General features: G+C 37.0%; 1 protein-coding gene across 1 annotated transcript in view; it reads right to left on the bottom strand.

Moving 5' to 3' along the window:
• PPP2R2A (protein phosphatase 2 regulatory subunit Balpha) overlaps positions 1–26,035 on the bottom strand; it is an 88,622-nt gene that overhangs the window by 9,271 nt on the left and 53,316 nt on the right. The window contains exons 3-8 of the mRNA XM_030879070.3: positions 25,021–25,118; positions 11,954–12,119; positions 5,707–5,819; positions 4,800–4,977; positions 2,616–2,780; positions 1,520–1,689 (exon numbers count right to left, since the gene is read on the bottom strand). Coding sequence (XP_030734930.2) covers positions 1,520–1,689; positions 2,616–2,780; positions 4,800–4,977; positions 5,707–5,819; positions 11,954–12,119; positions 25,021–25,118 — 890 coding nt within the window. The remainder of the gene's footprint in view (positions 1–1,519; positions 1,690–2,615; positions 2,781–4,799; positions 4,978–5,706; positions 5,820–11,953; positions 12,120–25,020; positions 25,119–26,035) is intronic.

Below are 26,035 nucleotides of genomic sequence, written 5' to 3'. Positions count from 1 at the left end.
TCCCACATGCCGCGGAGCAACTAAGCCCATGAGCCACAACTACTGAGCCTGCACTCTAGAGCCCACAAGCCACAACTACGGAGCCCACGTGCCACAACTACTGAAGCCCGCACGCCTAGAGCCCATGCTCCGCAACAAGAGAAGCCACCGCAATGAGAAGCCCACGCATCGCAACAAAGAGTAGCCCCCTCTCGCCGCCAACTAGAGAAAACCCACGTGCAGCAACGAAGACCCAATGCAGCCATAAATAAATAAATAAATATTTTAAAGAGTAGGTACCTTCTCAATGCTTAGAATTCTCTATGAAACAACCTAAAGTCATTTTAACTGTCCATTTCAATTACACATATTCAATAATAGCTGAATCTGCATATGCTACATTTGAGCATGATGTGACTCTACTCCCAATCACTAATCTAGTACAGCATAGGTAGAAAACTGCAAATCAGGTAAAACAGGTAAATCATGATAATTCAGCCAAGTTTTAGAGTGCACATACAGGGTTTCTCACCAAACAATGTAAGAGAATGAAGTTAAGGTTCAGACCAATTATTCTCAGTGGGAATGGGGTGGTGGTGGTGACACTGATGGTGGTGCGGATCACTAGGAGATAGATCAGAATCTCGGCAGTTACACAAATGTAATTTAAAAACAAAGCAGTATTGTATCCCTTTCTTGTTTCAATGTAGCATTTATTTTGAAATTTCAAATACCATTAAGGAGACTCTTAAGTGGTTCATGTTTGTCAAAGAGGATTAAAAAGTTTGAGAAACATCCTTCTAATTTTACTGAGAACATACAATGTAAAGAAGGTACCATTTATAAATTCTGTGTTCCTAAAGCAGTGTTAAATGTTTTCTACACTGCAGCTTAGGGCATAACACAGGTTTCTACTGGCCCCCCAACCCTGTTCCCAGCTGTGCACATCTTCATTCTCTTCTCCAGAAGAAAGGGATCCACGGTAGTGGCTTGGCTGACAAGAAGAGAATCCAAACTGACATCCTACAACAGAAAGGCAGCTCCTAAAGCTGTCTGCTGGGTTCTCACAAGTCCTTCTCCTTTAGGTTAAGACAACAGTTATTAGCCAAAAGGAGAATGCCAGTTCACTTGACTGGGCACACCAAAGCTAAGCTCTAGTTCAACTAGCACGATCCAGACTCCATCCAGGACACCTCGACTAGGACTGACCATTCTCCCCAATCCTCTTCCCCCAGACCTTGATAGAGACCGTAATTCCATCCTCACTTTAAATGTAGATAACAGGGGAAAAAAGTTATTACCGGACCAAATTGGTAGCTTTACACTTTAAAACTGAATACACAAACACAACCTATAAAAATATATATAAATTTAACATAAGCAAAGGCAGTGTACTCATGGATCTCTGAAGGAAAAAGCCTAATGGTGAACACGCACTGCACTGTACTGGGATTAACACATAGTACAAAATCCTTCTCTATGAACACTTAAAAGTAAGTAAACAGGTTATATACTCACTGAAAGAAAAAATTGCAAATACCTGGTATGTTTCCACAGGCCTGTTTTCCATATTTAAGTCCCAAATTTTGACTGACAAATAGTCTCTAGTCATCATATATCGACCACTATGGCTGAATTTTACATCAGAAATTGAAGAGATGATTTCAGAAAAAAAAGACCTGTTACTCGGATCTTCAGGTTCTTCAAACACTAAAAACAAGCAAAATAGGAGGGCTGAGGGCAATTTGTAAATATTCTGGCTTGGACAAAGCATTTACTCAAAACACCATTCATCAACTTCCTAAGAGTGAGCTAAAAATGGCAGAGTAAATAAAGAACCGAAAAACATCTCTCTGGCTGTAAGAACATACCCTCCCTGAGAGTTTCTTAAGAGAATGAGAGTGACTTAGTACTGAAGTTGAAGATGCAAAAGGACGTATGTAGCACAGCACCTTCCAGAGTCATTTGGCTAATTCAGCAGAACCAGACCCACTCAAGATGTCTGACTTCAGTGCACCAATCTGAGGTCCTGCATATACCTCACTGACTTTGCCTGTACTGTCACCATGAGAAACACACCATCCTCACCATTCCAACTCATACCCGCATTTTATTTTTTTAGTGGCCTGGTAAAATTATTTTGATAAGCAGCATGTACCAATCTTCATGAGTTTTTAAAATCTTCAACCACTTGAAGATAAGAATAATGCAATCCTTTAATTTTTTTAACCTGGTACTTTTCAAACTTGTTTAAGCCAAAGAAACCTCATCTCAGAAGAAATCTTCCTAGGAAGCTCAAAACATAAAGGAAGAAAGGAAGGGAGGGAACAAAAGAGAGAAGGGAGGCAGGGAAGAAAGGAACTGCTCTACTTGAATACACGACTGGAGAACCCAACTCAAGTTCCCAAGGAATAGCATTCCATTAAAAATACATCCACTGGGACTCAACAGACATGCCCCCAAGACAGCCTTCTATGCTCTTCCAGTAGAATAACCTATAATCCCTCATGTTGAGTCAGACAGCTTACCAAAGGGAACAGGAGGTTTAAGACTTGTAAACCTATGTAAATGTAGTTACCATGTCTGAAGACAAACAGAAAATGTTATCATTTGAAAACAAGATGCAATAAACTTACGTTTAGAATGCCTATCACAGAGGGCGGATGCCCTCATGTCACATAACCGAATAGTTCCTTTACTGCTGCTGTATACAAATGTGTTACAACTGTTTGGATGGAATTCTGCTGCTGTAATCACCTCTGTCAGCTCCTCCATATTGGCAGGCTTGATATCCACAATATCTGGACAGCATTTTATTAAGGAATTTCCACTTAGAAAAAAGGTCAAGCATAATTTTATGTTTTTCAAATCTAAAATTCATTCATAGACTTAAGCACAACTATTAATTCTAAACTGCATATTACTACTTACATGGGTATAAATCCCAGAGGGATCAAAACTCTTAATGCTTGAAAAAAAGTCTGAGACGAAAACACGGGCGAATTTTAAATCACCTTAGCATGTAGAGGTCTTTTTTTTCTGAGTATGATAAGCCATAAGAAAAAGAAGCCATAAGAAAAAGACTGACACACCATCTTCCTAAATATTAAGAACTTAGTGTATACTCCAAACAAAACAAAAGGAAAAATCTGTACGGCGGCAAAAAAGGGAAACTGTTCACACACAAACAATGGAGCTGATTTACTTGATGTCGAAAAGGTGCTTTAAAAACAAAGAAATTCCAATAAGAATATAGGCAAATCCAACGAAAAAATATGGAAAAGAACAAAAGAAATATAAATGGTTGATAAATAAATCTACTCAGGATGAAAGAAGCGAATCAAAACGAGAAGTTTTCACTAACTAGACTGCTAAAGGTATAGGAAAACAGGCTCTTTTATACACTATAAACATACCTCATTTCATTGTGCTTCGCTTTTATTGAGCTTCACAGATACTGCATTTTTTTATAAATTGAAGTTTTGTAGCAACCCTGCATCTAGCAAGTCTATCAGCGCCATTTTTCCAACTGCATTTGCTCACTTTGTGTCTGTCACATTTTGGTTATTATCACAATATTTCAGACTTTTACATTATTATTACATTTGTTATGGTGATCTGTGATCTTTGATGTCACTATTGTAATTGTTTTGGGGTGCCATGAACTGTGCCCACAAGATGGTGAATTTAGTCAATTGTTGAAAGGACAACCAAGGGCTTAGAACATTACATAAACTTAGTTGATAAAGCAGCAGCAAGGTTTGAGGGTACTGACTCCAGTTCTGAAGGGAAGTTCTACTGTGGGTGAAATGCTGTCAAACAGCACTGCAGACTACAGAGAAATCATTCATGAAAGGAAGAGTCAAAACTGACGTGGCAAACTTCAGACAACAACTTCGCTGTTGTCTTATTTCAAAGAAGTTGCCACAGCTCCTCCACCCTTCAGCAGCCACCACTACAGGTATGCCTGTATTGGTAGAGTATGAATAATAGTAGTGTGTTAATTTTTCAAATGATACCTATTTGAAAAGACATACATTAATACCAGTTATAATAACTAACATTTATCAAGAAATTAAAAACAAACATATATACGTTTCTATATTTATATGTATATAGTATATGTGTGTGTATATATCTGATATATCACACACTTGTATATGCACAGAAAAATTTCAGGAGGATAACATAAACAATGAAAATGAGGTTTGGGAAAGTATTTATACTGCCATGCATCATGACTTGTATGAATTTCTTTTTCCAATCTTATTTTTATAATTAAAAACATTTTTTAAGAATAATACTCCAGGGCTTCCCTGGTGGTGCAGTGGTTGAGAGTCTGCCTGCCGATGCAGGGGACACGGGTTTGTGCCCCGGTCTGGGAAGATCCCACATGCCGCGGAGCGGCTGGGCCCATGAGCCATGGCCGCTGAGCCTGCGCGTCCGGAGCCTGTGCTCCGCAACGGGAGAGGCCACAACAGTGAGAGGCCCACGTACTGCAAAAAAAAAAAAAAGAATATACTCCACATATTTGTTTCTGTTACAAGAAACAGCTATTTAAAAAATTTTCTATTTTCATAGGTACAAACAGATGAATTCCTTAAAATTCTAAGAATCTAATTTTTAAATTGATACGTTATGCTTTTTATCAAATAACTTCAGCCAGTGTTTAATCACTTAAACACAAAGAAAAAATGGTATAAAATAAGAAGCTACTGTAAAAAGAATCAAAACACACTAAGGAGAGATGAAAATAAATCCAGTATGGGCACAACATGCGTTCTTTACCAAACACCAAAAAAAAGAAACCAAATGGATACTAAAACTCCTGTCTGTAATTTCCAGGTGCCAAAGATTAATCCGCAAATCATCTGCAGATAAATACGTTTCGTAATCACTATTAATAGAAATTGAGTTGATGTGATATGTATGAGCATTGGCAAATATTCGTCGTGGACTGGCCTCAACCATTAGATCCATGGGCCTAAAGACCGGCACCTGTCAACAAGACACATGAAAAACCGTTGATTACAAAATGTTTATTGTTTACAAAAGCACTGAAGGTCCAGAATACTTCATTACTCCAGTTTTTGAGGGAACATAAAACAGTATAATATTACACAGATTTAGTTTTATAAAGCAACTGATGTTTGACTGCTTATTTAAAGTGTTAAAATGGGAAGAAAAATGAAAAATCTGGAAAATTTACCTTCTTTTACAGAGAGCAGTACTATGAGAATTTGCAGTTTTTCCCAGTTTCAATCTTTTGCTTGAAAGACTTGCAAAGCTAATAAATGTTTATAATTTAACGTGGCTAAAAAGGAAATTAGCCCAAAGCATCTAATTCTTGGTATTTTTTTAATTGCAACTAAAAGATTTAGTCCATTTCTACTTTTTTTGATCTCCAAAGAAAGTTAACCTTGAAACTTAACCTTCTAACAGCTGACAATCAAACCATGAGAGCAAAAGAGAGTATGGTGGCACAGTATAAAACACAGGCTTGTGCTGAGTCCTGGTTCAGCCCCTGACCACAGTGAAACCTCTCTGTAGATCAGGGTCTGTTTAATATTTGAGTTATTAATGTTCTATCTGGTTACCGAATCTTGGGAAAGAGCAGACTGTAATTATTCCTACTGATGTTCTGCTGACTATCTATAATATATAACAGGAATACAAAATGTAATTCATCAGAATTAGAACCTTTTTTTTTTTTTTTAATGTACTTACACGTAGTGTAGTGACTGTAGTAGGATCTCTATACCTTCCATCTTCCTCTTTCAAGTTATACCCTTCTGGTCTTTTGTCCCTTTCACTGATTTTCCATAATTTTATTGTTTTATCTGGGGAGAAAATAAAGAAAGTCCTCAAAAAAAAAGATTAAAACTGATAGAAGAAGAACACTTTAAGATATATTTAAACACACCATTTCGTATCCCAAGAATAAAATCCGTGATCTGACTTAATAGAAAACAAATTTCCTACTACCAGATGAATAAAAACATCCATACACAGAAAAACAGTACAGAAATCGCATATTTATGTTACTGGCACTTGTAAAATTCCATTTGATATTAAAATCAAGTCACAGCCAGGTCCTTATCCTTCAAAAATAATTAAACCTAAAGGGAAAAAATTGTATATTTATGTACATATAAACACATATATGTCTATACATATATACAAACATATACATATATAATGCTTAATATTTAATTTTGCCAGGAGATGGAAATAACCTAAGTGTCCATCATCGGATGAATGGATAAAGAAGATGTGGCACATATATACAATGGAATATTACTCAGCCATAAACAAACGAAATTGAGCTATTTGTAATGAAGTGGATGGACCTAGAGTCTGTCATACAGAGTGAAGTAAGTCATAAAGAGAAAGACAGGGGCCTCCCTGGTGGCGCAGTGGTTGTTGAGAGTCTGCCTGCCGATGCAGGCTCAGTGGCCATGGCTCACGGGCCCAGCCGCTCCGCAGCATGTGGGATCTTCCCAGACCAGGGCACGAACCTGTGTCCCCTGCATCGGCAGGTGGACTCTTAACCACTGTGCCACCAGGGAAGCCCAATAAGCTTTAATTCTGAAGTAAGTTTAGAGTTACAGAGAAGTTGCAGAGTGTTTCCATATACCCTTCACCCAGTTTTTTCTAATGTCAGCATCTTATGCAACCTCAGTACATTTGTTAAAACTAAGAAATTAACATTCTACATTACGATTAACTAAACTCCAGACTTGACTCTGATTTCACCAGGTTTTCCACTAATGCCTCTTTTCTGTTCCAGGATCCAAATAACACTGTATTAGCTGTCACGCTTCCTTAGTCTCTCTGACTTTACCAATTTCTCAGACTTTCCTTAGTTTTCTTCACCCTGACAGTTCTGAGAAGCAGTGGCGAGGTATTGTGTAGAATGTCCCTGAACTGGGTATGTCTGCTCTTTCCTCATGATCAGACTGGGATCATGGGTTTTTAGGAGCCCAGAGACGAAGCGAGTGTATACATAGCACCAACGTGACTTTTCCACTGGTGATGTTAGATTTGATCACTTGGTTAAGGCAGTAACTGCCAGGTTTCACTACTTCCCCATTGCCATACTCTATTCTTTGGAAGTGAGTCACTAAGTCCAGTCTACACTTAAAAGGACAATTAAGTTACAGTCCCTGCACGGAGGAATATCTGTCCACATATTATTTGTAATTCTCCTTTGTAACAAGCGTTCCTTCTCCCCACTTATTTATTTATTCAATCAACCATTTATATCACTATGGACTCAAGCACGTTTATTTAATATTATACTTTGTGTTACAATCCTGAAACTACACTTATAAAGGTGTCACATTCTTAATGGCCCTTCATAAGCAAATGGGTATAACACAATTTGAAAAAGCAGTGCATAAAGGTACCGTAGAACTCTGTCATAGAGAGGTAGCAGGGACTCCTCCAGCCTGGCCACCCCGCTCTGCCTGGTGCAGAAGAGCATGCTATGCTGCCCCTGTGGGTGCCCTTGGCAGAGATGAAGTGTACACAGAGAAAAACTGCTAAGTTTACTAACTTGTAACCTAGTATTTCATCTGAACCCTCTGTGATCTTGTTTTTCAGTTATATTGCAGTTAAGTTATATGTGTTTTCTGTGTGCTATTTAGTTTATATATATTTATATAATTTAGGTAAAGAATGATATATTTTAGAATATTTAACCTGTCCCCAAATCTGTAATATAAATGAGCCTAAATATGATAAGGATGACACACACACACCCCCGGGCACATACACGTCCCCATGATTATCTTATGGCCTGTTCAAATTCTTCATCCTTACTAAAGATCCAAATAAATCACGATATACTTATCAAACATTTGAAATAAGACATAATTAGTGTTTGTGGTTCCTAGTAGTGTTATAAGAAGAAAATTCTAAAAAAAAAAAAAAAGAAAAATGAAAGAAGATAACTTGGGTAAACAGATTTTTAAAGCAAATTAAACTTCAAAACAAAAACTTTAAAGTGATAAAATTTGTAACTTAAGAGACTTTTTACAACCTTTAATGGCATAAACAAAGGATCCAGAAGTACTACACAATTTTAGTGCAGTGCCTGGGAACAAGGCAGGTCCGGAATTTAAAAGAAATCAAAATTCTTATGCTCTACAGTAGTGACCTTTTTATCTGGAGTTTTTGGTCCACAGTTAGAGGTACATGAGAATAATCAAACTCCATAAAACTGCGTGCAAGATTATGTGAATATACTCATTTTCTGTGAAGGGGATTATTAGATTCCTCAAAGAGAACTGTTGCTTCCAAAAAGTTAAGAACCACTGCTCTGCAGTGTTTCCCTGCACTGTGAACACTGATAACTAAAGAAGTCCACAACCCCAGCACCCCCCTCACCAGAGGGTCAGACCAGGGAGAACCATGCCACCAACTCTCCTCTGTGGGTGTGCAGCTTTTACATAAAATCCAAAAAGCTTCTTAATAATAAGCTGTTAAAACACAACCTGTTTACGAGTGAACTTTGTATTATTCATATATTCAAGGACTCGGGTCAACAGATTAGAGCTGGATGTTTTTGCAATGTAGAGAAACTGAAGAGAATTCAGAGAAAGGCAAAAGAACGCTAAAGAGAAAGAGAAAGAGACCACTTGAAGAAACATTGTGAATAAGTTATAAGAAGGTGACTATTAAGTTATTTAAGTAAAAACAATCTGGGAGGGCTTCCCTGGTGGTGCAGTGGTTGAGAGTCCGCCTGCCGAGGCAGGGGACACGAGTTCGTGCCCCGGTCTGGGAAGATCCCACATGCCATGGAGTAGCTGGGCACGTGCGCCATGGCCACTGAGCCTGCGCGTGCGGAGCCTGTGCTCCACAACGGGAGAGGCCCACATACCAAAAAAAAAAAAAAAAAGAAAACAATCTGGGAAACACTGAACAGTTTGTGATGATCATGGAAAGCCAATACAAAGATGAAAGTAAGATTAATTTGGGTTATTCAAAGCTGGAACGTTTGGTCCTATTTTCCACTGCTCTCCTCAGTGGTTTCTAATCTTTTTGTGAGTATAAGACCCATTACCTGTGGGGGGAAAAGGTACTATTATGCTATATCTCACAGAGAAAACTATACGAAATAACAGAAAGATACTGCTCAGATTTAACAGAAGTTGACATTTTTCCATATTTGCTTTCTCTCTTTTCAAAGAATAAAGCTTTTCAGGGCTTCCCTGGTGGCGCAGTGGTTGAGAGTCCGCCTGCCGATGCAGGGGACGTGGGTTCGTGCCCCGGTCCGGGAAGATCCCACATGCCGCGGAGCGGCTGGGTCCGTGAGCCATGGCCGCTGGGCCTGCGCGTCCGGAGCCTGTGCTCCGCAATGGGAGAGGCCACAACAGTGAGAGGCCCGCGTACCGCAACAACAACAAAAAAAAAGAATAAAGCTTTTCAGATACAGATTTTTAAGTCCTACTCCTCTCATCCTTTTTCCTATCTCACCATACCCAGACACAGCAGTTTGTAAAATGTCCATACTTGTTCTAGCCTTCCACAATGGACTCTACTTTTAGCACAAAAAATACAGCCCCCACCCCCAAATTTGTATTTTACTTAGTATTCATTAACAACAAAAAGACAAAAACCTACAATGCATTGTGTAGTGTCCTTTAAAATAATTTGTATTATTAATCAATGATTTTTCAAATTTACACAGGAATCCTATTTGGGAAACACTGTTGATTCTGTCCACAGAAAAATATTACATAGATTCACATAACCCGACCCAACCACTGCAATTTCCAATGGTTTCTCCTTCCACTGAGCTTTTGTAGGGTTTAGTGTCTAGAAAGGCTCGCCTGGTTAAATGATGCCTTATCTCAAATCACAGAGAAGCACATGGAAACCTGCATGGAAGACACGTGTGGATATAAATAAGAACTGAAAGAGATTTAAGATTTAATCCGTAAGTGAACTGAAGTGGGATTTGCTTCCAAATAATACTGAGAAGGAGGGGGAGGAGAAGTACCTGAGAAACAGCTGGTGATGAACTGAGAACTACTGAAGCTGGGTGTTGGGTATATGGGGCTTCATTATTCTGCTTCAGCTTGTACTTTAAAAATTCCCCTCTAGGGCTTCCCTGGTGGCGCAGTGGTTGAGAGTCCGCCTGCTGATGCAGGGGACACGGGTTCGTGCCCTGGTCTGGGAAGATCCCACATGCCACGGAGCAACTAAACTCGTGCGCCACAACTACTGAGCCTGTGAGCCACAACTACTGAGTCCGCGTGTCTACAGCCCGTGCTCTGCAACAAGAGAAGCCACCGTAATGAGAAGCCCGCACACTGCAACGAAGAGTAGCCCCTGCTTGCCGCAACTAGAGAAAGCCCACATACAGCAACGAAGACCCTACGCGGCCAAAAATTAATTAATCAGTTAATTTTTTTAAAAAAGTGAACCGCCAAAATTACTAAGAGCAAACACACTTCCTGGAACATTTACTTCCAAAGAAGAAACTACGTAAATGGTATAATTACATATTATTTGTGTCAAAGAGCAGTATCTGAAGTGCTATTTGAAATAACTTAGTTACCTATGTAAATTAAAACTGAACCAAGATTAGAAGCCAACATGCGACATGAGTAAACATATAACCTCCATCTAGGCTGCTCTAAGTTACAAGCTTTAAATCATTATTTCTATTTATTTTTCTTTTAGTAAGAAGAGAGGGGAATGCAATTTATGTGAAAAGAGAGGGGGTAGATGGTACAGATTTCAATGGACTTGTTAGGGAGAGCTTTGACAATCAGAAAAATTGGCATCTAAGAGGAAGCGAACATTTATGTTGTCAGCTAGTGGCATCATTCTGGGGAATGCATTTCCAATAATTGGATACAATGGGTGATAAGGACTAAGGTGGATGAGGGCAGCACTTAATGCTGTCTACCGGGTTACCCCCGAAGTCACTTGAGTTTACATTCTGCAAGTGCTAAAGAATGGTGAGGTCTAGGTGCTAAAATCTGATTTTATTAACACCGAGGGGATGAGAAAATGAGAGGTTTTCCCCAATCCTTGTGCCAGCCTCAAAAAACTTTTAATCTAAATTTTTACAGATTATAGCTACCCAGAACACCTGGACGTAACCCTCAATCACTCTAATGCTTCTCTTTATCCACAGGGATAAACCAGGTCACAACAACTCATATGAAAAAAATTTAGAAGAACAAAAGAAATGACCCACTTCTTAACCTGTCATAAAGGACTTTAAATCCTGGTAGAGTCATTATATAATTCTAACCCTCACTTAATAACGTTTCCTGAACAAACAAAACAGTATAAGAAGCATCTTCTTACAGCCATAAGGCTCGCTGGGAAGAAGGCAATGAGTCAACTCCGGTTTGTGTCCTTCTTGGATGGGGATCAAGTAAGAAGAGCGTTCTCCTAGAGAGTATCCTGGAATGGGGGCCGTCCTTTGACAGAGTGTTTTGTACTTACAGTTTGAAATACTCTTTGGAGAGTTAGGCACACTTAAAAAGGAAGAGGAAACGCAATTAATATTTACTGAGCACTCACTATGGACACTAGGAGTCACCACATCTGCTCCTCACAGCCGTACTGTAACACAGATATTACCATCTCCAGTTTGCAGATGAGAGAAACTTGATTCAGTGTTAGTAACCTGCCCAAGGCGACTAAGCCAAGAAGTGGCAGAAACAGGATCTGACCCAAACCGAATGGTAAAGCTCATTCTTCTCACTACAAACTGTGTGGACTAAAAGAAGTGGACGCCTGAGGATCTCTTTCATAGAATTTAAAAACTAAAAGACAATAAAAAAGGGAAGACAAAAAAGAAGAGTTTACATTCTATATAGGGAAAAAATATTTCCAAATGTCTATTTGCGGAGATCTCTTAACTACTCCTCCTCTTTGAAAAGGGAAAAGCATCCTACAGGCTTATGTGTACATACTGGGCATATGAAAAGAAAAAATTTACACTTACCATTGGTAGACAATAAAAACTGAGCAGCATTTTTCTGGGGTAACCACCTAATTTTGTTGATCTTTTCTTCTATTTCTAAACTTTTCAAGTAGTCAAACTCTGGTTCATGGCTCTGAAAGGTGCTGTAAACATTATATTCTCCTCTGCTATGAGACTGGATTTTGTTCTAAAATGGAAACAAAAATATTTGGACCAGTTGAGAAATATTTCAAATTAATCAAACATATATATCAATTCCAACAGACCCTGAATCTTATATACATTATATTGTTTTTTATATTTAAAGGCTTTCAAGGAATAAATACAAACGCTTAAAAGAAAAAAAAGGAAAAGCTAAATAAAGCCTAATAATTAGGCCCAATTCATGAGGAAAAGTGTTATTAAAATACAGATCATTTTGCTGCTTACTTTACCTTTGTATATGACATAGTACAGAGGACTACTGAGCATACATGACAAAAAGTAAAGATTAAATAAGAAAAGCTCATCAGGAACAGCTGGCTGAGGCACACCTTCTTTCTCTGCCCACTGTTTTAAGGATCAATTCTCTATCTGTTACTTAACATGATGTATTGTCCTCTTCCTTTCCCTTTCTCATGCCTGCCTTTAGGTCAATTCACTGCTGAAAAACTCTTTAAGAGAAGAGCTCTCATAAATGCAACAGCACATCTGACCCCGACCCCCCCACACCCAAGACCAGAGTTACAGGGCTCTATTACCCACTGAGCCCACATTCAGCAATACCCAGCAGGCCTCACCCCATCAACAACTGCGTACCCTCCTTGAATTATCTTTCTTATATTATGAGCCTAGCACGCACCAACGATTTATTTCACTTAGTATCAGTGTGAGTGAATATAATTTAAGCTATTGGATAAAGAGACTACCTGTGAACTTCTTCAGTTAACACTACCTTAGCAAAAATGAGAATTATAACCATGTTCAGAATTTTACCTTTTAATCCATCATCACATAATCAAAAACCTTTCCACCAAAAACATTAAATGTCTAGTTCAAAAAACCAATGGAAAAATAGTTTAAAAGATATTATTTATAATGAACTGTTTTAAGTAAAAGTGAATTAGCAAATGAAACGTTTAAGATTACTTGATAATAAGAATGACCTGTTAGTCACTATTATTATTTCTCCTTATAAAAAGAAAACTTTATTGAATCATCATCTTGGAAGTGTATGTTTTGGGTTGTTTTTTTCCAGTAGCTTGATTATCTGGATCGATCATTCATGGTTACAGTTGTATGTGGGTCCTCTGACAGCAGTATCAATTATTACTGAGTGGGTTTGCCAATACTGAGAATGCAGAGCATACCACAGAACATAATCCACACTGGGGATATGGAAAGGGTAAAAATCAAACTCAGAACCTTGGTCTCATTACCATACTCTTACACCAAATCTGATAACCTAACCCATTTAATATGTACATGCTAATATCTCACCAGAAGAAATTCTGTAAGTCTTCCATTGAAAGTTACTCAGTCTCTAAACGTTTGTCATGTTACTCTCCAAAAAAAGCTACAATATAATGCAGTGTTTTTAACTTAAGCTAGAGACTACAGTACTACGTACACTAGGTCCCAGAGGTACAGAGAAATTTAATAACACAGAATCTCTAATTTCTTGTAACTTGTGTGTGTGAAACTTTAGTCAAAAGTAGAAACTAAGGTCCATATAATTCAGGTAAGCAAAACAAAGAGCCAAGGTAAGCAAGGCCAAGGTATATGCAGAAACTAGGTTTATCAGGGTCTGTATTTGATGATAAGGAAAAGAAAAGCACAACCATATAAAAATATTTTCTACAACAGAAAAATAACATCATCCTTAAGACTCAGGAATAACCAAATGGGTCTAAACATGATCTATTACATGATTCAGAAACAAAATCATTGGAGGTGTTTGGCCGTCTCAATGGATTGCAAGAAGCACTGTTTCTTTCCGACAGGAAAAAAAAAAAAAATATATATATATATATATATACACGTATATATATATACACACACACACCACACAAGGAGAAAGTTACAGCTGACAAGTTAAAGATACATGACGCATGTGCACTCTCTCCTGAAACTATGCTAAAATTACAGTGAATTTTTAAAGACAATGGATAAGAACAAAAAATAACAGGAGAGATGACAGCAGCAGTAACAAATGAAAGATGTCATAAAACAGATGCCATAAAACAATGACTGACTTAACGAACTGCAGAGCCGGACCCTAGCAGACAGTGGGATTTTCCCTAAAACGTGGGGAGGGATGTTTACATTATAATGGTTACGACAGCACTGTTCTCTGCATGAACTAAGTACACTGAGCAAACAAAAAAAAGGAACATAATCCCATGTCCTCCAACACTGTGCCACTCGAACAAGAATGCATCAAAGTCAAAGAAGGCTATTTTATTTTTGTTTTAAAAACTCTCCTACAATCAGAGAGAATCATGATACATTCTAGAATGCTTCAATATTTGGGTTTTTCTTGCACAGCTTTCCAGAGTCTATTTTCTTAACCCCACAATCTATCTATGTGAAATCTTCTTAATGAATTTAGAAACGCTTCATCCCAACACCTGTAATAGTATCTGGCATATAACAGGCATTCAATAAAAATTTTCTAAATGAACAAAAATAAAAGCAAAAAGTATGAATAAAAGGTGGCACTAGTATGGTAAAGGGAAGCTGGAATTAACCTGGCAAATGGAGTATGGTGCAGAAATTACGAAGAATGGGTTAGATGCACACACAGCAAGACAGAAGGTTCTCGGAAACACAGCTCTTAGTGATAAAGTAGGACACAGAATGAGGTGCAAGACAGAGTATTCTTCACATACATTAAAAAAACACAGTCCACAAAAACAAAATCACATACTTCAACATGGACAGAAACAGAAGCCACAAATACATAAAGGATACTATATCATGATCAAGTTTTAAAGCCACAATGAAGACAGTGTGGTGCTCACATGAGAACTGACAAATATACCAATGGAATAGAACAGATGGCCCAGAAACAGGCCTGAATTTGGACAAAAGTGGCACTGCTGAGCCAGGATGGTCTTCTCACTAAATAGTGTTTGGTTAATTGGCTATTCATATATAATAAAACAAACCCTGACCCCTACTACACCACAAGCCACTCATGTAAACTGATTCCAGGTGAATCAGAAATATAAATGTGAATATGTCTAGTACAACACTGTCCAAGAGAGCTTTCCGCAAATAGCCTGTATCTGTGCTGTCCAATATGGTAGCCACCAGCCGCACGTGGTTACTGAGCATCTGAAATGTAGCTACTGTGACTAAGGAAGTGAACTTTAAATTTTACTTCATTTTAATTAATTAAAATTTAAATAGCCACAGGGATCTACTAACTACCATACTAGAGAGCACAGATCTAAAAGATAACAGAAATGTAGATCTTCCTGGACCTTGGGGTAGAGAAGTATTTCTTATACAGGACAGAAAAAGCAGTTAAGTCTAGAGAAAACATTGATAAACTGAATTATATTAATATTAATAACCTCTATTTGTCAAAAGATACCATTCAGAAAAAATGAAAAGGTAAGTCACAGAATGGAAGATACTTCCAACAAATACAACTGACAAAGGGTTCATATATTCAAAAAGTGCAAAAAGCCTACAAATCAATAAGAAAAAAGACAAACAACCCAGCAGAAAACAAGTGCAAGAGATTTCAGTAGGCACTTCACAAAAGATGATATCCAATGGCCAATAAACACATAAAAAGATGCTGAACCTTGGCGTTAATCAAGAAAGGTACAAATTAAAACCACCATAAGATACCCTCATAACCTCCCAATATTTAAATTTTAAAATTACTGACAATACAAAGCATTGGCAAAGATGTGGAACAGCCAGAATTTTCATATATTGTTCATGAGAATAAAATTGGCAGAACCACTTTTTACTGTGTTGTCTACTAAAACTAAATGCCTACCCCCCCATGACATGATAATTTCATGCATGGCAACGTGCACCAAAAAATCTGCTCAAGAGTGTTCGCAGCAGCATTATTAAGCCATGAACTGAAACAACCACAATGTCTGCATCTATTTGTAACAGAACGGACAAATTGTACAGTTTTACAAAAGAACATTATATAGCAACGAAAGTGAGCAAATTATTACACAAACATAAACTGAGCAAAAAGGCCAGACATAAAATACTTACTGTAGATTCCATTTATAAAAAGTTCTATAACTACAAGCCAAACTAAGTGTTAGAAGACAGGTTTACAAGGGGAGGAAAGAGAAAGGAATGACTGAGAAGGGGAATGAGAAAGGTTAAAGGAAGGATGGGAAGTTCTGTGTGTGATAATCCACTAGTGTTTTGTGCACTTTTCTGTGTATATTTCAATACAGCTTTTAAAAAAATACAGCATAGAAACTGTGCAGCCACTTTGAAAACTGTATGGGCGTTCCTCAAAAAAATAAAAAAATAGTGTTTCTCTGGTGACGCAGTGGTTAAGAATCCGCCTGCCAATGCAGGGGACACAGGTTCGAGCCCTGGTCCGGGAAGATCCCACCTGCCACGGAGCAACTAAGCCCGTGCACCACAACTACTGAAGCCCGTGTGCCCAGAGCCCGTGCTCCGCAACAAGAGAAGCCACCACAATGAGACGCCTGCACAATGCAACAAAGAGTAGCCCCCGCTCACCGCAAGTAGAGAAAGCCCACACACAGCAACAAAGACCCAGCGCAGCCAAAAATAAATAAATTTATTAAAAAAAAAAAAAAAGTACTTCCCTAGCGTTCCAGTGGTTAAGACTCCACGTTTCCACTACAGGGGGCACAGGTTCGATCCCCTGTCAGGGAACTAAGATCCTGCAAGCCACAAGGCACAGATGGGGGAAAAAAAAAAAAAAACAACTACCATATGATCCAGCAATCTGGTATATATCCAAAATAATTGAAAACAGAATCTCAAATGAGATTATTCACAATAGCTAAGAAGTGGAAACAACCTAAATGTCCATCAACTGATAAATGAATAAAGAAAATGTGGTGTGTGTGTGTATAATATACATTTAATGGAATATTATTCATCCTTAAAAAAAAAAAGGAACTCCTGTCATAGGCTACAACATGGATGAACCTTAAGGACATTATGCCAAGTGAAATAAGCCAGTCAAAAATGACAAGTACTGCATAATTCCACTTATACAGGGTATCTAAAGTAGTCAACCTCATAGAAACAGAAAGAATGGTGACTGCCAGGGACTGGAGGGAGGAAGAAGGAAGTTGCTGTTCGGTGGGTACAGAGTTTCAGTTATGCAGAACTGGGGGTTCTGTTGCATAACAATGTATATGTGGTTGGCAAAACTGTATTGTACACATGGATATTTTGCCACAATTAAATAACAAACAGCACACAAAAACAAAATACAAATTATAAGAACACATTCAAATGGTTATCTATGAAGGGAGAGGTGCATGGGAGAATGGGAGCACATTATGCAAATAAGTTAACGTACGTGTGACTACACACATGCGTGCACGTGTTTGTTTACTTAAAGAAAGGGCCTCGCCATGATCTATAATGGTAGTGTCATGACCTCAAGTATGCCTCTGAGGTTCAGACAAGCCAAAACAGAATATAAAACAGCAGTAAAATCCAATGATGTTTGAGCCAAACAAACATTTGGAAAGAGAATTAGAACTTCATTTCTTACACAAAAATAAATTCCAGAGGGAATAATTAAAAGTAAATAAAAGCAGCCAAAAGAAAGTACAATGGCAAATTTCTATATAATTCTGAAGTGAAAAAGAGCTTCTAAGTATAAAAATGAAAGCAAAGAGCAGAGAAAGGTGGACGTCTGTCCGACTAGGAAGAATATTTAAAGGTTAAAAAAAGTATACTGGGGGAAAAGTGCATCTTAAGACAACAAGTTACTACCTTTCATGTGTAAAAGGTCCTTAAAAATAAGTAGGAAAAATATTAACACCCTCCTCTGAAAGATGAAAAGGTCATTTACCTAAAAAATGATCAGTAAATAAATATATGTGTAACTACTCATCATCATTAGTATTAAAAATTAAGGAATAATGTTTTGCCTTTAAACTGATGAAGAATAAAAAAACATGATAATGACCACTGTTTTAATGATGAGAATATGGACAAAGTCATACACTACTGAGAGAAGTATAAATTTACACAGCTTTTCTGGAGGATAATTTGTCCATACTTATTGAAAGCCTTAAAAAGGTACTGAACAATTCCACTTCAAAGTATAACCTAATGAAAAACAATGATGCAAAGATGTATGAACAACTTAATGCATAAACAACCTAAGTCAAGTAAATTATGAAATGCTATAGAGCCAATTAAATTCATACGGAGATCAATGTTTCTCAACCATGTTAATTTATGCGCAATGCTTCCTTGCTAATTAATACCTTCTGCAGATTCCAAAAGCTACATGTTTGTTAAACTGTGTCATTTAAGTTATAAAGACAGACTATGATTCTTCCAAATGACACATGCACTTGTTTCCACTCAGGGTTTGCAATAGTCTCTTCACTTCCCTGACTGAGACTGAGATTAATGCAAGAAAACATTAGAAGTTACAGAATGATACATACAACATGATACTTTTTCTACAAAACAAAGTAGAGCCCCAGAATAAACACAGATACATAAATTGATCTCTATTCATGTGATGGGATGATTTTGGATTTTTATCTTATTCTTTGTGGAAATGATACACAGTTTTCATATTTTCCACGATAAACATATTAAGAATAATCAAGTTAAAAATGACTTCTTTGAAGGAACATCACTTGATGTTCTATAACAGCTAATTCTAAATATATAAAAAACTGCCTTGTGTTTTTACTAACTTCCTCTGCCTTAAATGAAACTCTGAAAATACAGAAAATATTTACTTTGCTCCTAGACCAAAACATAAAAAATTTTAGGAAACATTAAATGTATTTTCCTTTGATCACATAAAAATGAGAAAAAAAAGGACATTTTTTTTTTTTTTTTTTTTTTTTTGCGGTACGCGGGCCTCACTGTTGTGGCCTCTCCTGTTGCGGAGCACAGGCTTCAGACACGCAGGCTCAGCAGCCATGGCTCACGGGCCCAGCCGCCCCACGGCATGTGGCATCTTCCCGGACAGGGGCACGAACCCGTGTCCCCTGCATCAGCAGGCGGACTCTCAACCACTGCGCCACCAGGGAAACCCCCAAAAAAGGACATTTTTAAGCTTCCAAATAGAGCACTAAGAAAACTTACTTACTGTTTTTTAATGCTCCTTTAATTCTATTACTTGTTAGAGACAACCATTTGTTTTATATTTCAAAATGTAGTTGACCCTTGAACAACATGGGGGTTATGGGTGCCAAAATCTAAAATAGTCAATGTGCTATCATTCAGATTATCTAACTACCCAGGATAATTTATTTCTAAAGCATGACACAGAATAAGAGCAGAGCATAGGGCAAAAAATTTTAATTACTGGGAATATTACGAGGTAAACTGAGACTAGCAATCTGGATAACAGATGGCTGAACAAGAGGGGTGGCTGGCTGGATGAGTAAATACAAATGAGGACTAGAACCCAGGTCTTTAAACGTGCAGGTCTTTCAAACTCGTTCCAACTTTTCCTTCTCTAAGCCTCTATAGAGAAAACATCATACCTTAATGGCTACTATTAAAAAGTCTGATAAGTACTTTTCTCATTACTATAAAGTTAATGAAACTGATTTTCTTGTGTGATTTATACCACTTAGGCTCATTACTTAGAGGAGTAAGATTTTTTTTTCATTGTGGATGTTCATCCCAATTTATACAGAATTAGCTTTTTTTTTTACCTACTTGACTAGCTGTGTGATCTTAGAGAAGACATTTATCTTCGCTAAATCTCAATTCATTTATAAATCTGTAATAAATTGAGACACAGTAAGTGTGCATAACATCTTCGTTATTTTACTATGAAGATTAATAAGATTTAGGGAGCTTGGCAGAGGGTCTGGCATATAAACTGTTGTTGCTATACCCATGTCAGAATGGGAAAAGCAATGGACAGGGAATTGGGATATAAGGGTTCTAGAGCAAGGGTTCACTTCTTTGTTAACTGTACAACTTTCCACGAGTAAACCTGCTGTCTGAGCCCCCCAGTTTCTTTATTGGTAAAAAGAGATTGCATTACCAGAGGTTACAAATTTGGGGCCCACAGACTACTCAACTCCCAAGGGTCCATGGGATTTTATAAACTCGGATGTGGTAGAAATTTACATGTTACTTTTACTAATCTCTAGCTGAAATTCAGCATTTCTTTCAATTATGGATGTAGCAGCAGGCCACAGTATTAGCAATACCATGACTTTGTCACTATAGAAATGACATGTTTTAAAATCACACTTCAGTTGTTAGTCACAAAAAAACACATATTGCTCAAAAATAAGTATTTTTAATAAATTGAAAAATATATTTCAATAGTTTCCTTCACAATCCTATGTATTTTATGCAATTAAAACATTCTTGAGAAGTCCACAGACTTTACCAGGCTACTGAAGGAAGCTACGGCACAGAAAGGATTAAGAACCCCTGCAAACCCTATAAATTTTAGCTCTTAATTTCTATGAACACACCATATACATATAAAGTTCAAAACAGGCAAAACAAATTCACGGTTAGTTCGGGATAGGGGCTAGTAGTGACAGGATAGAGAGGCTTCTGGAGTGCCAGTAATATCCCATTTCTTGACCCAGATGATAGTTACACAAATGTATTTGTTGTGAAAATCCATAGAACTGTACACATATAATTCTATGCATTTTTCTATATGCATGATCTATCTTGGAAAAACAGTTTAAACATATTTTTAGAAAAGATAGACTTGAAGCTGTATTTTGGAGCTTCATTATCCTGGTATTGGAATGCAGTCAATTTTAATTTTAATTTTCTAACAGGTTAAGTCCCCAAAGGAGTTTATTAAAAGTAAGTAAGTAAATGAATGAATAAATAAATAAATAAATAAAAAGAGGAAAAGTGATGGTGTCTCTCTGGCTTCCAGAAATTCTGACTTAGTGGTTTTGAAGTGCAATCTAGGAATCTGCATTTTAACATTCTGGTTAAAATTTTTAGGTGGTTAGCTGCACTTTTAGGTGATTCTAACATTTTGTACTCTGAAAGCACAACCTTAGATTAAAAAATTGAATGAAAAATGAAGACAGGTAAAGCCCGGTAGCTTAGAAAAGGAAGCTTATTTTATAGATATTTTGATTTGGAAGAAACCACAGTGGTAGTATTTTCTTGAACTTCTCATATTCTTTCCACAATATTCCTGACAGATGGGCATCCAATTCTTGTGTACTTATTTCCATACACAAAATAAACTAATCTCTTCTTCCACATGAACCCCTAAGTTACAAGACTCTTCGTAGTCTCTTCTTCTCCTGGCTTTACAGCCTTAGTCCCTTCAACCATCACTCTCCAATGTCTCTAAATCTGCTATTCTGCTTGGCGCACGGGAAGTACTATGTTAAGTGAACAGTGCCACATCACTCTAAAACAGTAGGATCTGTCCCTTCACTTAAACAACTGACTAAACCAAGCCCTTTCTATAAACGATATTGAATTCTGTTACACCACATCTTGATTTTGAGTCCCATTCCAGTCTTTCTAAATAATTCAGAAAGGGAATACAAACATATTAACAATACTATCCATCTTTTGAGATAAGCACACTAAGCTTTCTTCTGTACTCTGTTAAGGAGTTTTGGGAATACCACATTAAGAACAAAAAAATGAGAAAGAAATCCTAGAAAGTAACCAGCAGTCACAGAAAACAGAAAACAAATGCTGCATAACGATCCAGAAAGAAATCAGAAAGGAACCACCTCTCTGCTCACTTTTATCCTTAACTGTCCCTTAAAAATATCAACCCTCCCCCAACACTTTAGCTTATCATGTATATCAAAAAGCCTCAGAGGAACGAGAAGAAGTTCTGAGCAATCCAAAGCCAACAGGAAATCAACTACCTCAACAACTACTGATCACCTAATATGAGCACCCACAGAAATAAAGATCCCTTAAAAACTACGGAACACCACAACGTAACAGCTGCATGGAATCTCCCTCCAAATTATCATTATCAGAAGGAATGTATCCCACCATCCACTTTGTTGTCAAAAGCCATTATATACAAGCTGTGAAAATTAGTAAGATGGGTCAGTTATTTCAGGACATGCTATAAAGAACACTGGATTAGACTCAAAATTTTGGACTCTGACCATGTGATGCACATGATGCCTAAAATCGATTTACCCTTGTGCCTCAATTTCCCTACACACCCTGCTTCTATCACAGAGATTCTGTCAAATAGAAAACTATTCAAACGTGTTAGTTATAAAAATACTATTAAATAACAGCAGAAAATGTTACAGGAACACCAGGCTGAAATATACTCGAACTGAATGAAGACCCTGTTTATTGACCACCCAGTTTCTCTGCCTGGGAAACAGATGGACAGGCAGCAAAGTGTGCCTGACAGGATGACAGGAAGGGGACCTGCCACACCTGAAGGGTAAAAGTGAGACAGAAAGGTGGGTTAAAGATGTCAAAGTTTGATGTGCAAGGTTCACTGCTGCTACAGTATGATCTTTTCTTCTTAATTAAGGGCAATAAAAAGAGTGAGTGGAAATACGTAAATCTCCAGTCAAGTGAGTTTTAGCCAGGAACGCTGACACTGCAGACGCGATAGTTCAAGCATCATTGTGCTTTGCAAAGAGAGCTAGCATCATCATCAGGGTCTAAGAAATGCTCACTTGTTAAGCGCCAGTGTACCTTGGAATGGATGTATAATAGCTGTGGTTGTTAGAAAAGGCTGGATTAAAATTTAGAGATCCAAGTTCTAATCCCAGAGCTTTGCTATTAAACTAAGCAATATAACTTTGTTATGTAAACTTTTGCTAGGATTTACCTAAATATTAGGAAAGGACTATCTCTAGGCTTTCTTCCAGTTTTTAAACTGTAACACTATTTTACAGACGTATAGCTATGAACTCATAAAATCTAACCTAAATATATTAGGTATTGATATAAATGTAAGGTACACACATTTATAACCAACGACATAGACGCTGAATGTCCTGAAGACAGCATTATATTAGAAGCTCCAGTATAAGACGGGGCTTAAAAATGTGGAAAATATATTAGGTAAAGTGCATCAGATTAATATTAACAAGATCAAGTTTCAAGAGGGAAAGCCAATAATTACCATCTTTGTTATTTAATCTATCCCTTAAAAAATACACTGATATTTACATTAAATAATTTTCAAAAGACACGCTACTAATCTGAGTTTCCAGATAATTAATTTTTGTCTTTAACTCTTAAATGCAGTTAAGAATGACAGACAACTTACACTTTTAAATAACACAAAGCCCCCATTTGAAATGTAGGCTCTCTCAGAAACCCTCAATGTAAAGCCCTTCAAGATGGAAGTGCCTAGGAAGCAAACTTAATTTTAAATGCTTTTCTCCAAACACCCTTCTTTAAAAACAAAAGTGTAGACTGCCATTAATTTTCAGTTAAAAAAAAAAAAATACACGGAAGGGCAGAAAATGCCTACGGGAAAGCCAGCTCTAAATTCTGCATAACAAAATTAACACTCACATTTTGGTTACCTAACATGAAAGACATTAGAGCGCACTGAGAGATAACATGTTGGAAGTTCTGGGTTCTGGTTGTTAGCTCTGCCACGAAGAAATCAAGTGATCTCTTAATAGCCTGGCTTTCTCATTTGTAAATAAAGGGAAATGGTAATGACCTGTAAGGTTCCATTTCGACTCTTAAGTATTTCAAAATTCTTATGGTCACATTTTTTAGCTGCTTGAAAACAGGAACAGAAAACTGATTTTGCCCCCCTTCCCACATGATCATTCTCTGTCAAGAAAAGCTTGAGTCTTATTTTCATATTTTCTTCCAACCAAAAAAAAAATAATAAATAAAAGGAGACATATTTAGTGTTTGTGCATCTTCGAATCAGACACTATTAATCATTTCTTTTAAAATTAAATTACCTACCTCACTGGGTGTTGTGAGGATTAATTCATTAGTGTTTGTAAAGCACTTTGAGATCCTCAGGTCAAAGGCGCTATAGAAGTGCAAAGTAGTAGTATTATTACTAGATTCTTGCTTATTTAAGGAATTTCACAATCCTTTAAAAGCTAACTCTGTGTTATGATTTAGACATCTATTTGTAAAACCCTGCATTTTATCCACATTACTTTTAACTCTTCTTGAATATCTTATAGATAGACAGGGGCAGAATGTTTGGAAACAAATGATAAAGGTTTAACTTTGATCTACAAATGGAGGGAGAGACTAAGGGAAAATCCATTGTGACAAATTTTGTTCAGCATAAAATTTTAGTGAGAAATCTTGTCAATCAGATTTAGAAGTGTGCCTAAGTTGTACCCAAAACAAAACCAAACCCTACTTTAATCACAGATTCTGTAATGAGAAATTCCTTTCTTCAAAGAGAAAGGGAAACAATTTTCAAATCAACTCCACTTTAAGAGGGGTACTGAGCTTATAAATTACGTTACATGCGTATACATGCAACTGTCATTTAAAACCTTTATACTTAAATCACAGTAATAGTATTAGTATAAACTGATGTCAAAATAATTAAGCAGCTTTTTCTTTAAACTACGCTCCCACCCCCAATTACACAAAGCAAACTATGCACTGAAAAGAGGTCAAAGCAATTTTGCTTTTATGGAATTTTAAGAGGAAAAAAAAAAGAGGGCCAAGGCTTTAAAACCAGTTAAAATCTTTTATTCCACACTTCCCACCCCTTTCTCTAACCAAATCTTCTCACAATTAAATCAAAACAACACACACACGTACACATACACACACACAGAGCTAAGAGAATCAGAGCCATCTATACATTGGATACTCTGCTCGATAAACACACTTTACAAATCTGCCAACATCCTCTGATGAGATTCTCCAGCATAAGCTCCAGTCCCAAGAGCAAACTGAAATTTAGATATTAAACTTTAAATACTTACCTCCTGCTCCTGTTGAAAGATGACGACTCTACCACCTTTATCTCCGGTTGCTAGTAATTCTCCAGAATGATTAAATTCTACTGTAGAAATTATATCTGCTGTATAAGTGAAACAAAAATGAAAAAAAAGACATTAGTTCTTTCTCAACTCACTATAGTTTCTTAATGAGAACTTAGCATGTTTTTCCTAATATATTCCAAGTCTATATATCAACCTGCCATCAGAAATAAAGTAAATCTAAAGTTCTTTCATGAATATTTTGCTTCACCCAGAAGAAAAAAAACTCCCCAGAGTAAACCAGTGACACTATTTTAACAAACAGGAACACGACAAATAATAAACACAAGCACTTTATTAATATTTCACTAAATTCATGAATGTAAGGAAATCAACAATTTGTGAAACATTCTATGACAGCACCATTAAACATTAATATCGATAATTATTGTGCTAATTTTCTTTCTGATATACTTTTGATAAGCTTCTTTATGCAAACCCAAAAATGGTCTATAAAATTAAGACAGATATAAATAAAATGGGGAAATTTTTAAAATGTAAAAATAATTGCAGGTGGAAATTTAACAATCATAAATATATAAATTAAAATTATGGCTTCTTAAACAAATGTTTGCAAATAGAACACACTTATACCAGCAATGCTTTGTGCTATGCACCTTCAACATGCACAGCTCTTCTTGTGGCTCCCAAACACAGCAGGGGCTACTAGAATCAGTCATGTTACACCCAAAGTCGGTGCTAACTTCACAGTCAAGTTCAAATAAAATTATCAGGGTTTTTTTTCCTTGCTTTTTGACACCAGAGCCATTTTCCTAAAGAAAAAAATCTAAGTTACAGAATTGGGCATTAAGATAAAGCAATTACACTAAACAATTCACCATTTTCACAAGCATTATGCCATATTAGGAAAGACCCTATCATACGCATGTTACATAAACAATCAAACTTTTACCATAAGAGAAGGGTCATTTTCTTGCTTACATTAGCTAACCGTAAG

This window comes from Globicephala melas, chromosome 6, assembly GCF_963455315.2.
Source record: "Globicephala melas chromosome 6, mGloMel1.2, whole genome shotgun sequence".
NCBI classification, from domain to species: Eukaryota; Metazoa; Chordata; class Mammalia; order Artiodactyla; family Delphinidae; genus Globicephala; species Globicephala melas.
Note: the sequence above shows the minus strand (reverse complement) of the source record. Positions and strands in the feature narration are given on the sequence as shown.